The sequence below is a fragment of the Etheostoma cragini genome, chromosome 13, assembly GCF_013103735.1.
Source record: "Etheostoma cragini isolate CJK2018 chromosome 13, CSU_Ecrag_1.0, whole genome shotgun sequence".
Lineage (NCBI taxonomy): Eukaryota > Metazoa > Chordata > Actinopteri > Perciformes > Percidae > Etheostoma > Etheostoma cragini.
In genome coordinates this window covers 12,322,837-12,336,816 of record NC_048419.1, presented here as the reverse complement: position 1 = coordinate 12,336,816, position 13,980 = coordinate 12,322,837, and the positions used below count along the sequence as shown (strand labels likewise).

General features: G+C 38.3%; 1 protein-coding gene across 1 annotated transcript; it reads left to right on the top strand.

The window, feature by feature from the left end:
- The first annotated feature begins 4,952 nt into the window (after nucleotides 1–4,952).
- Nucleotides 4,953–13,606, top strand: sms (spermine synthase). Its single transcript, XM_034889971.1, has 11 exons — nucleotides 4,953–5,188; nucleotides 6,152–6,272; nucleotides 9,693–9,780; nucleotides 10,168–10,232; nucleotides 10,324–10,499; nucleotides 10,740–10,894; nucleotides 11,050–11,139; nucleotides 12,032–12,146; nucleotides 12,240–12,319; nucleotides 12,419–12,534; nucleotides 13,300–13,606. Exons 1-11 carry the CDS (start codon nucleotides 5,143–5,145, stop codon nucleotides 13,328–13,330), a joined length of 1,083 nt encoding a protein of 360 aa, XP_034745862.1. The 5' UTR covers nucleotides 4,953–5,142; the 3' UTR covers nucleotides 13,331–13,606.
- Nucleotides 13,607–13,980: the final 374 nt, after the last annotated feature.

Sequence of the window (13,980 nt, the reverse complement as noted above, 5' to 3'; positions counted from 1 at the left end):
CAAAACTCACAACTTTGTCACGAAAAACAAATGTCATGAACAATTAACAGCTTGAACATTATTTCAAACTTTGGTAACTTCCACGCAGAGCAATATTCAGTACATCAACATCCTCATTAGCAGATGTAACACATCGCAGTGTCCTGGAGGTGGCTGGCAAGAAACTGCCAGTAAAGACTTTTTTTATGCAAATGGTGTTAACGCTAAGTTGTTTTTTAAGTGTAATCATTTATTTAATCATATAGCAAATTGCATGGAAATGTTGCCTGTTTCACCAATTTAGGGAAATAATCCGTTTCCATAAATTTTTTAAAATTTGTTTTCCCCTAAAAAAATAAAACCACTGTTAATGTGACAATGGGATAAAGTGCCTAAGCAATAATACAACCTGTATCAACTACCACATACGGAAAAGATTAGAGGGTTAAACTTTATTTGAAGGGATCTACATTAGAGTGACATGACACTGTCATTAACTTATCATAAACATTATAAACAGACACAAACGTTTATGACATAATGCTTTTTTTACTAAGTGTCATTTGGTTTTGTCATGATGGTCAGGGTTAGGGTTCATGTGTCATGACTGTTATGTAGATACCTTCATATTAAGTGTTACAGAATATAGTTTTTAGAAAGTTGGCTTTACACCCTTCTGTCATATTATGTAATCAAGGATTTTATTCACAGTAATTATGTATTTCCTTTGTGATTATTGTCACTTTCTCTTAGTATATTTATATTTATTTCTCTTAGTTTTCTTCAGATACTGTACCTTAAGTTTGATCTTAAATTGTTTTATTTATTGTTTTTCAAGGCAACTTCTGTGATGATGAATACATTATGTAAAACATTGTAATGTGATTTGACATTGATTTAATCTTGTACTTGTCAGCATCATACTGTATGTATATGTATTTATGTGATAGGTGGTGGTAGTGCCTGGGAATCCTAAAAATGTGCGTCTTTGTCGGCAAAATTTACAGTATGGATTCAATTCAGTGATCAAGAAATCAGATCAAATGGTATTTACATTACATAGATTGTCAATTGGCGCATTTGTGAAGCCACAGAAGGTTGAGCTTTATTGACAGCACTGATATGTTTTAACAAATCTGCAGTTTTTCCATTAAGTATGTTATGTATGTTTGTGTCAGTAGTACTTATTGTTGTCTGACCAGATAACAGCCACACTTTAGGATTACAGATGACAAGACAAAGGAAAAGACTTAACATAACCTACTTGTCTTTTCATGACTGCTTAAAATGTACAAAATGTTAGCAAAGTTTTTGGGCCAATAGTGAAGTTCTGGCCATTATTTCCTTATCGTTTACAGTGATGGATTGATTTCATTTACTAATTTAAGTAGATGTCTTAGCTGTTGTTTGCTGGATTTGGATTTGAATGAGACGAAATGAGCCCAAAAGATTTTGTGAAACTGGCACAAAATCACTTTTAATTCTGTATTATGTAAAACTGAGTTAATAATAAAGAGAAATATTTGAAGAAACCCGTTCAGAAATGCTAAGTCATTTTACACAGTAACTCTGCACACACTGCAGCAGTTTGGATGTAATGTAATAGGACTTTTCACAAAGAGTGTCAATCATATTCAGTCAATCATCTGCAAATGGATCTCCAAGCTTGTCAGGCTGAGAGATACAGAAAAAAATTCAGCTATCATATTTGTACATACAATTTCATGCATTACATAAAATCAAACTCCAATTGATTGAATACAGAGTTGTTCTCTGTTCATTCACAGCTCATATCTATCCTTCTTTAGGGAGTATCTTTCTCCGCCTTTGTCTGCTTAGAGCTAAGGGTTGAAGGCCAACTCATACTGTTCTTGCTTCTGATATCTCACACCTGGGAACTGATACAGGGCAACGGTTTCACGCCAGAAACAAAGAGGACAAAGTATCACACTATGTATTCCATATGACAGTATATCATAAGACAGTGCACATGTTAAAATATAAATCTCAATTAATATAAGATATAATATGTTGTTTTACAGTAATACACTACAGTAAAGTACTACTAATACCACACTGTAAAAAATACTCTGTTACAAGAAAAGGTCCTGCATTAATTGCAGATGTGGCTAAATGTAACGTTCTGTTTGTGTTGCTTCTAGTGGCTGCTTTGGACAAAAAAATTATGTTTTTACCGCACCTGCTGTTTTTAAAGGTCTTTTCTTTAAAGGTCCCATGGCATGAACATTTCCCTTTATGAGTTTTTTTAACATTAACATGAGTTCCCCCAGCCTGCCTGTGGTCCCCAGTGGCTTGAAAAGGTGATAGGTGTAAACCAAGCCCTGGGTATCATGCTCTGCCTTTGAGAAAATGGCAGACCTCCCCTTTTCTTTGCTTTGCCCGTCCAGAGAATTTGGCCCACCCCTGAGAAAGAGAGAGACATCATGGCTTTCAAATGAGCAAAATGGGATAAGGCCACAAGAGCACCATGTCATGAAACCTTTAAAGTGCTTTATTTTTTGTGACTTTGCAGGAATAATAAACCTGGACAAAGACATTAATGAAAGCCAGGGCATAACACAGCATTGGGCCGTGTAGAAAGGCATTCTCTGTGGGCCCCTCCCTGCATCCACAGCCAGTCATTCTAGCATCATTTTGGGCCTTCCTCACATGAGGGCTCTGGGTACTCAGCCCCCTTTTCCCTCCCAGTCTGATGCTCCTGATAAAAACTATTGCATTCTTCTCACTGCAAGTCTTGTTTTCTTTTCCAGGTCATTTATGATCATCAAATGGAAAATTGTACAGTTTCAGAAATATTTAAAAGTTACCTTCAATAAAAGTATGTAGTCACCAGTAAAATGTGCAAAGTATGCTAATTAAAGGAAAAGTACTCCATGCAGAAAAATCCTAACACTTCAGAAACTGGTAATAATCAAAACAGGTTTAATCGTCTATTTCTTTCAACTGTAGGCTACTTGTAGGCCGTTATATTGATTATTTTTAGCTGAATGATAAAGTGTTACATGCAAAAATCTTAATTTGTAAAGCAACAAGTATCTAAAGCAATATATGCCTCTAAAATGTATAGTGGAGTACAATTAGACAGTGGCCTGAAAGGAAAAGACTCAAGTAAAGTACAGGAACTTCAAATTTGTACTTAAGTACAGTCCTTGATTGAATTTACTTAATTACATTCCACCACTGCAGGAGACACACACGCACTTAGATTCCTCGATTTATATTCAAAGTATGGTGATGGACTGGTAGCTGGAGAGGTGCCAGTTCACCTCCTGGGCACTGGCAAGGTGTTCTTGAGCAAGGCACCAAACCCCCAACTGCTCGGGGCACCTTTCCATGGGTAGCCCCCTCACTCTCTCCATTTAGTGCGTATAGGTACTGAGCATGTGTGTAGTTCATGCCTGTGTAATGACAACAGAGTGTAAATTGTAATTTCCTCTTGCTGGATTATTAAAGTATACATTAATATAGAATACCTAATTATTATTATATCTAGATTTTAGGTGAATAAAAATGACGTGGACATTTTTTACACTTTTTACTTGCTTTTATTTATACTTTTTTCATATAGTTGTTCACAAATAAATCACTTACTAATGACTGCAGTGACTTTAGTGAGCTAGATTTTGATTGTCATTGCACAATGTGACAAAGGCCAAAGTCTTCTAAAGACAGCATGACAGCAGCATTCTCACTGGAAATTAGGCTATTCACTCTAAATATAGCCCATCAATATAGTGATCACTTCCAGTCCACCAAAAATACAATCGCCTTTTTTACGGTTCCTTTTCACCTGGTGGACTCAAAATCCATTCTCATGGTCCGCCGTTGGCACAGTAACATGTTGAACGCATCTTTGCTGTCCAATGAGGAAGGACATGGCTCTAAACTCTGCCCCTTCGGGGTTGTTTTCGGTCACAGATCAAAAGGTTCTATTATGTAAATGAGAAATTCTAACAAAAATACAGTTAATCAAGATTGTATTGTCTTAGTCTAGTCTAAGACTTCAGGGGGTAGGAGACAAAAGGTTACTACCTGGTGTGAAGAAAAAGGCTTCTTTAAGTTAAGTGCCAGACTTGACTTGCTGAATTCTTTAGAGTCAGAGGGAAGGTGAGAGCTGGTCTTGACCTCTTCACATCCATGACCTCTGCATATTTTTCTAACCTGGCTCATACATAAACAGAAATACATTGTTTTCAAAACCTTGTTTTTAACTTTACACATATGACCTATGAGTCTGGAAAGACTTGGATGTAATTTGGAACTTACTAGACTAGTTGATCCAGTTTTCCAGATCAAGATTGATCAAGATTGAGCTGTTGTGGGTGACTTTGTCACATGGAGTGACTAGAACCATCTACAGCTTAAAGACTCCATGACTTTCTGCTCAATCACAGCAGCACTTTCAGTGAAAGACTCATTTTCCAAAAATGCACCTTAGGGAGCCACAGGAAGTCATTCCTGCCTGAGGCCATCACACTTTATAACGCCTCCCTCTAAGTGTCTGCGAGGTTGAAACTGGACAATAATTTCGGTTTTGTGCAATAACACTGGCTTGAAATGTGTGCAATACTTTACTGCTACCATTATTATTATTATTATTACTGTTCACCATTACAACTCCTTAACTATGTAAACACCGTACATATTCACACTCCTTATATTTCTTTAGTTATATTTCTACTTGATATTTATACTATTTGTGCAACTGCAACACAGAATTACACTTCGGGTATCAATAAAGTATTTCTGATTCTGATTCTGATTCTGATTGGCAAAAACAACAACGTAGGCTAGTCCACTAAAGAAATACGAATCATTTTGGCTTTTGACTCTCATTATTACTTTGTGATTACGGAAGCGTATGTAAAGCCGTGGATGTAAATAAATTGATGTAATCTACTCGTCTCTTGAACTGGAATGGGACTATGCTTTCACCATTCCGCGTCGTGCGCCAGTGGAAAGACGTCGAAGGAAGATATCTCTCTTGTCTCATCTTTGACTCTCTGCGCTGTCAACACATCACCGGAGTACCGCACCGCAGCGCGGAAGCCACGCCTGGTTTGGTAGCACGGCCCTACCTCTGTCTCTGCAGATACTCGCAGCCGGCCTATTCCCAGGCATGGATGAAGGTTGCACTCAGACATGGCACTGCGACATTATACTCTCGACTTCAAGCTCTCTACGGCAGGTAAAATGAGCGCGTTGAGCGTCTAAATACAGTCAATGCAAGAATTTAAGTTAACAGTTAACGCTACAGCCACTGCATCAGGGCTGCATGATAGCTAGCTAGCTGGCTAGCCTGCTAATATCTGCTAGTCTGTCACTGTCCTTCAAAACAGTACGCTATATCGATTTTGATGAAACATGGCCAGTACTGACATACAAGTATATTGTTTGATAAGTTGGGTTTAAAGCTGAAAGTAATTGTCGTATAAATATATTATTTAACGTAATTTGCATGTTTGTGTGTGTATATAAATATATATATATATATTTTTTTAAGTTAACGTCTATTTGGTCTCATTGCTTTGGATGGAGGCTCCTCTAGTTTACAATGTGGAAAGTGTGTTAACCGAACGCTGTCGCACAGGATCTCGCGCATTTTCAGCCATTTTTGTAGTTTTATGTGTGCTACGAATCTAACGAACCGTAAAGGTGAGTAGTGAACTGATGCCGAGACTGGTAACAGTGTGAACGAGGTCTTCGACTGCCGTTAGGCCAGCATTAACCCACTTGCCTCAAAATAGGAGTTGACGTTAGTGCTTTAGTCATCAATAACCCCTCGGACCTGGTAATTGTGTCACTGAGTCACCGAGTGATAAAGTTCCACCATTGGTCAGAATGAGTTTTTGTGTTTGATTGTGTTATTTATCGTAAAATAAGCTACCCAACTCTATTAGTTCAACTTTCACCAGCTACAGCAGTAAAATGCTGCTTACATGTTAATCCATCTATAATAATTAAGTGCCAATTCATCAACAATAAGGGACTATTTTAACTGTGTAAGGAGCACATTTTGTTCATAATAGTTCTGTTGTAATAGGGAATTTAATAAAGGATCTGAGTGCTTCTTTCACCACTGATGCAGAGAATATAAATAAAATAAAATATTTTTTAGTTTTTAATTGGTCCACCCTCTCTCTTTTCACAGTTGACTCTGCCACGACAGTTCCTGATATACTGTCCATATTTCATGAGCAAGAAATGACAGAGACTGTCCATGAAACAAACGGGCATGGATACCTCGGTACTTTTGTTGGCAAAAATGGCCGGTAAGAACACCATTTCTTGGTTGCCATATAATTGAATTATTTTGTCTGTAGTAAAGATGCAAGGATTTTTAGAGAAATCTCCAAGTTGTGTAGTTTATGACATATTAATTTTACATTTTGAATAAACGTGAACATTAGATCTTAATACTGCCACATGTCGTCACATTTCTATGATATCTGTTTTCACTATGTCCAAAGAGATTGGTTGACAGGTGAGCAGTCCGTCAGTGAATGTGAAATAAAATATTCAATGCACAGAAGTGTGGAGATAAAATTTAGATAGATTCTATTTTTACAAAACACAATGAGGCATTGTGATTACCTGCAGCTCATTATTGATGGCAACCAGGTCTTGGACTGCCTAACTTCTCTCAGATGTTGAACTTTTCTATGACTTACTCTTAGACGAAACAACTTGGTAGTTCTAAACTAGGGACCCCTTAATTATTAGGTGTTTTTCCTGACTTTGCCAGTTAGGAGCTACGTTAAGTCTCGGTACGTTTTGAAAATATGTCTTTAGATGTATTATTGTACAAAGAGAACGTGCAACTAAATTCAGTTTAATGCATTTACCAAAAGTCTGGTATCATTATCCAATATGAGTTTTAACTGTCCAATATGAGTTTTAACTGTCAACATAAAAAAATGGTAGTTATTGTCAGATGAATAACTACCAGGTGTTGCATGGATTCCCAGGCCAAAATCACGTTGCAAGCTTCTGATGCGCCTGATGGCTGAAGACTCAAAAGTGTTTTGACACATCTAGTCCAACCTTGTTTAATTTTTGGAGTGTCCAATGAGGACCCATCAACCAAATCTATATTTTCTGCAGCCACACCACCTCTTCTTATGTGGGTGATACACACCATGGTGTGGTACATACCAAACCATTCCCTTCACTATTCACAACCTCCCATGGTTCCAAAGCTTTGGGCAGTTCAGTCCAGTGAGATGTCCTATATCCTTTTCAACAGTAGTAAGCGGAACTTCACTGAGATATGACTATCGCATGATGTCTCCTTGTATAGGGAAGTTTTCTTTTGTAACAGGAATCTATGAGTGGATGTTTACAGAACTGGAATTTGCCGTCTTGGGGACTGCATACTTCTAGACCAGTAATTATGTAGCTGCTAACCGGTTTCTCCTGTCCCATCGTTTTTAGAAGAATTCTTGTTCCCTGCCTCTGGGCGTTAAGTTAATTCCTAAACTTGTTGGTACAGAATGTTGCAGTACTTCCAGAGTCCAAAAAGACGGAGGTTGTTGGAGGGTTTTGTTTTAACAGATGTCACAAATGTGCCGCGTTGTAAATTCTCTGCTCATAGCTCAACATAGGAGCAGAGAATGTAAAAGGCGGCACAAAGTTTAAAAGGGAGTTTGGAAATAATTGTTTTCAGGTTGGAAGGTGTGTTTATCTCTTCTATGTACTGACTACTTTGTAGTACATTATAACATCCTCTTTAAAATAGTCCATAAGAATGCACGACCTTGGCATCTTCAACTTTTATGGTAGGCCAGCTGAGGGCTTTCAATGTAGGCTGCTCTGATTTTCATACCATGGCCAAAATAAGTCAGTAAAAGCCTCCTGGCCTCCCGGTAACCAATTAAAGGTTCCAAGTGGAGACAACTTTGAACTAGAGCCTTTGCTTGTCCACTTGTGAACTCTTCTAAAAAGTAGAGTTGGTCTTGGTTGCTTTCAGTTTTACTTTTAATGCAGTGTTCAAAAGATTGAATAAAAGGCTGATACTGTAGTTCACCAGAGAATGACAAGACAAACCTGTTGTCTCCTCAACACATTAACCAGAGTATTCTTTTCCTTATTGAGACTCAAACCTCTGAGTGGTGCCACCAGGTTGCTGCTGTTGACTTTGACCAGTCCTGGGTCTAGCACCGCCTGTAGCCTCATCTGAGCTGGTGTAGATGGGGCCTAAATGAGGGATGCTGTTTTGACCTTGATCTTCTGATCATGTTGTTTGGAAAACCTCGCCAGCGTTTTCAGTGGTCTTTTCTGTAGATTATCCATTTGCTCAATACAAGCATTCGTGGCATCAGGCGGGAACTTCCTTACATCAACTTGAAATGTTTTGAGAGGAAACTTCATATTCTTCCAGTACCTTTTTTAATTTTGCAGTGGATTCAGCTAGTCTAGCTTGCACTTGCCTTCTTTCCTCTTTTGTTTTGGAGCTTGCTTCTTCTATATCCATTTGAAGCTTCTTTTCAAGCCTATTTGTACAAACTAACAATTACTGCCTCAAACTGTGCCTTTTAATCTTCTGGTGGTTGAGGATGTAGTGCTTCCAACATTGACATCCCCATGTGAAGCACTGTCTTCTTGCTGCATGTCTGGAAGCTCTTCAGGTTTATTAATTTGCTCCTGATAAGCAGCCAACTCCATCTTTCTCTCCACATTATTCCCAAAATCTCTGCACCTCTCTATCTTATGCTCAAACCAGTTCATTTGGTTACACTCTTGTTCTTCTTCTGACTCGAACGTTTGGACAGAATTTTGAAACTTGATAAATTCTTTCACAGTTCAATTTTATGGTATGTTTGTCAGGCTTTACAAATTCATTGTCCATACATGCTTGAATCTCCTTCTGTTTACGTGTTGACACTCCCATTATTTCTCTGCGAGAGCGTATTAATTTCAAAAGAGTCATATCATCATCATCAGCAGCCTCAGCGACCTTCCTTTTAATTCTGACATCCCGACAAGTTGAAATATCACTATAGAAAAGCAACACCGGTCACATAAAATCCGACAGTTTATTAAGTAGCGTTGATCCGGCTCAGTTATGCAATGTAACGCTGTCACTGCTCCACAATAGCAAGCACTCCAGCCAACACAGCGTTTCCTTCACGAGACATCAACAACAACAACACTTGATCGCGTGTTCAAAATAAATAATATATTGAGCACACTGTTGGTAAACTGAGAGTTGCATTATGCTGCAGATGTGTGGTAGTGTATATTTTGATAAGGGATGTCCTCTGATACCAATTACACTGGACATTTTACACAAAAAGATATTTGTCGATGATGCTCAATATCTGTAGAGAGCTTCCTTTGACCTCTGGCCTCTCCAGTCGGGCATTTGCTGGGGGGCCGGGCTATTAAGAGTTTTAGAATTTGATCAACCTATGCACTGATATACAAAAATGAACAATAAGCTTATATTTCTATAAAAATGTGTATGCCCGAACACTGAAACACCAACTACCACAGCAAGCCTAGTATTGATGCTTTCCACTGTAAAAATAGTTGTGATTCATGTTTTTTTGCCAAAGAGAAAACCACAAAACTGTTGAGCCATTGTGGGTTTTTGAAAATGTAGATTTTGGGTGGAGTATCAATGTTAAAAATGTTCTACTCACTTTATTGCTTTGTGTCAATCTCTTTATCTTTACCACTTCATTTCTCAGGCTTGCTATTCTGCGTGTGCACTCCCATGCGTTGGTCACCATTGATCTGCAGTGTTATGAAGAGGATAACATTGCACAACTAGACAATGTAGGTGATTTTACAAAAAAAAAGATTTTTTTTATCCATTACCTTAAAGCCAAAACACACAGGACACAATAGCTTTTGGATATGTAACAGAACTATAAGATGAGGACCAGTGTCCTCACCAGTGTCCTCAGTGTCCTTAGGGTCGCAAACAGGCACTTTCTAATGGACAGGACATTTAGCAGTCATCTAAGGACAACTGTGCCCCTAACTGCTGTGGACCACCAGAAGATACATGCAGGGAAACAATATGGCTGCTTCAATGTTTTTCTGCCTATGTGTTTTGGCGTTCAGTGTTCATGTAGCTCTATAAAGTATCCTAGTAGTTGACAAAAATTGTTGTGCACTTAAGCTTTTATGGTGTTTCAGAATCACTTTGTTTCTCCACAGCTTTTAAATGCACTGGAAACGAAGCTTAAGGTTATCCTTAATGGCAATATTACAAGGATTAAAAGGTACGTATCTGGAGGTCCATGGCTTTGCTCACAATGTTAAAAGGCAAACGCAGTAATATTGATTAATTGTATTGTTCACATTCACCCCAAGGCTCCCAGCCCTTGTACGAGGAGCAGAAGTTGACAGATACTGGCCCACAGCTGACGGTAGACTGGTTGAGTATGACATGGACCAGATAGTGTACGAAGAAGATTCTGCATACCAAAACATAAAGATATTGCACTCACAGCAGTATGGAAATGTCCTCATACTCGATAATGACTTAAGTAAGTGTATACAAAGCCACAAAAATGTTTGTTTTTTTATTTTGAGACTCAGGATACAGTTTGGCTGCATAAATTGATGATAAAAAAAGGCTTTAAAGTGCACTGTTAGTGTGTTAACCTACATAAGTGTTATGTAATGTACTTGATTAAACTTGCAACACTTTAGTCAATGATGATGATTGTATTTTTATTAGAATTGATCAAGTATTTTAGTGTTTAAGTAATTGATTTGCCTTACAGACCTAGCAGAGAGTGATTTGGCCTACACCCAAGCCATCATGGGTAACGGAAGAGAGAATTATGCTGGAAAAGAGGTGCTGATATTAGGAGGAGGTGATGGAGGCATCATTTCTGAGATGGTCAAACAAAAGCCAAAGATGATCACCATGTTGGATATATCCTTTATGTGTTCTGTTCTGCTGCTGAAGCTTTTTTCTTCCCGTTTTGTGACTGTTTGATCCCGAAGGCTATGTAGTTTTCTCTCACAGTGTTTTACTAAAAGGTATAATTGTACACCACCTGATTTACCATTCCTTAACAAAGTGTGTACATTGACCAGAAGGTGATAGATGCTTGCAAAAAGTACATGAGAGGAACTTGCGGGAGTATCCTCGACAACCTGAAGGGAGACTGCTACCAAGTGAGTGAATGAATGTTCATGTTACTTCCGTAAAATCTTTGTCTCTTCACTGAGCCTATCATTAGTGCACTTTAAAAACCAGTATTATGAAACAGGTTTGTTCAAGGACCAATATGTTTAACTGACAGCTAGTCTTTAAAAGTCTTCTGCAGTACAAACCCAAAATACTGGAGAGATGTGTCTCCCCTGCCCCCTCCTCCCCAGACTGAAAGTTCACGTTGGTGGCCAGGCTGAGACCACAGCATCCAACAATGTTGATAGGTGCTTGTCTCACATAGCCAGACATTAATCCACAGCACAGCGGAGTAGCTAACTTTATATACTGACTATGTTCACATTCATAAAAGCCCGTGCTCACACAGAGCTCTGTACCCAACTGACAGACACACTTTTTCAGCTTAGAATAAGAGACGGAACCGCTAAAAACAACTCTGCAACCTCGCCATCATTTTCCACCCAACCCAAATACACACTTTAATAGCTTAGAATTACGGCAGCAATCTCGAAACACTCTGCAAACTCACGGTCCTTTCAAAAGTAGAAAATACTGGCATTAGCGTTATTGTCAGAAAAGATAGTATTTCAACTTCGGTATTTCCGATCCAGCACATCCATGATTACTAGCTTGCAGTCTTCTTCTTCCCTGTCTTCCCTTCTTCCCTGGCGCATCGCAGCATTTGGCTTGTCGCCACCACTTGTTGATCAGTGTGACACCGTTGTTAGAACTGAGTATTGGGCCATACATGACTGCGTGCACTAGATAAACACAGTGGTGACAGTCTGAGATTCTACTTTGTTTAAAACGAGAGCAAAATTATGTATTAGGCACATTTTCTAAATGAAAGAAACAAGAGGAAAGTTAAGTGGATTCTCCTCGTCCCCTGCATTACAGATACTAGTAGAGGACTGTGTCCCTGTGCTGAAGAAGTATGTCCAGGAAGGAAAGACTTTTGATTACGTCATCAATGACCTGACTGCAATCCCAATATCTACACAGCCAGAAGAAGGTTTTAGTATTTAATTTTTTATACTGTATAGTATTTATACATATACTCTGTAATAGCTCTTTGAACTTGTTTGAACTTGTCTGTTTATTGTAGACTCTACATGGGAGTTCCTGCGTCTAATCTTAGATTTGTCAATAAAAGTCCTGCATCCCTCGGGGAAATATTTTACACAGGTGAGTCAATATTAAAACTTTTGCATCGCTCTGCCAACTGAGCTATCCTGGCGCCCGAGGGGTCATTTTTCTGACACATGCCATGTTTCTGGTTACCAGGGGAACGCCGAGACCCTGACGGAGGCACTGAGTCTGTATGAGGAACAGCTGGGGAAGCTCTCGTGTCCGGTGGCGTTCTCCAAGGAGGTGACATGTGTGCCCTCCTACTTGGAGCAGTATCCTTTTATCGGTTCTAATATTTCCTAAATGTTAATGATGTTACTGAATTAATTTACAAAAATGTATTTTGTAAATCCCATTTATAATTTTGGTTTGAAAACATCCATAAGAAAAACAACCCTAAAATGTTTTATATTTTACCGTCAAACGACAGACAATACTACAAAAATGTGACCAAAGTTGTGATAAACTAGAATTATCCGTAAATATTATTTGCTCATACATATACTGTTCATTTAAGCAATCATTGTATTGGCTCCTGTGATACTATTAGGAATCACAAAATCCTGCTAATAGTCTATAAAGCACTTCCAGCTGTACTCTGCATTAGATCCAGGTCTGGGGAGGGGGCTTCAGTTACTGTGGTCTTGCTCTCTGGAACAAGCTGCCTGATGACCTGAAGTCCATCACAACTGTGTCTACATTTAAAAGTATACTCACAACTTTACTATTCTCTCAGGCATTTGATTAATTACATTGTGTGTGTGTGTATGTGAGTGTGAATTTGTATTGTCACACTTTTTTTTTTCTTTGACGATTGCTGGATTGCATCAAGGTTTTTCTGTGTTGATTATGCTTACACTGTACTCTTATTTCTGTTTTTGCTTTGTTTCAATATTGATGCTTATATTACTACATCTTGTTTTTTAATGGAAAGCACTTTGGGTTTACAAGTAATGAAAGGTGATACAGTGCAAGTACATTGCAGTGTGCATGCTGTCATATTTTGATGTGTACAATCCTTAATTCTATTGTGTCAGATGGGTTTTCTACTCCATCTGGAAGAAGTAAAGACCTCCAGTTTTCTCTGTTTTAATCCTCAGCAGCTGGAATGTGAATGCTCCTCCCATTTCTGCTGTAGCCTTAAAGGTGTGGTCAGACTGAACGTGACATAGAAATCAGATGCAACACAAAGTTTAGATAAAATTATGGGGGCTTCACAATTTAAGGAGTTTAGCTGGAGAAATATAAAAAGAGATTCAAGAGGTTTATTGTATATATATGCACAGTAAAGACAACTTAAACCATGTGATGACAAGCTTGCTTTGCAAGACTTCCTAACACTACCAATAAAGCTAAAACAAACTATAACCAAAAAAAAGTTATAATACATAGTTTGACAAAGGGGCAGGATTTAAAAAAAAGAAGAAAAAAAAAACAACGTAAAAGAATAAGATGTATTCTAGTGCACTGTTCCACACACTTCCACACTTCATCTAACATCTGTACATCAATTGGCTGTTTTTAGTTAATAGACAAGGATTGCAAAAGGCTCCAGCAGTCAAGATACTGTGAATGAATTAAGATGAAATTGACTTTACATTCAGTCTGACCACATTTTAGGGGTACAATGGCGGTTTTATCCCCTCTTTAATAACCCCATTCTACCCTAATCTTATCCTCCTTGTTTTAGTTGTTTTACCATTGTTTGCTACAACGTA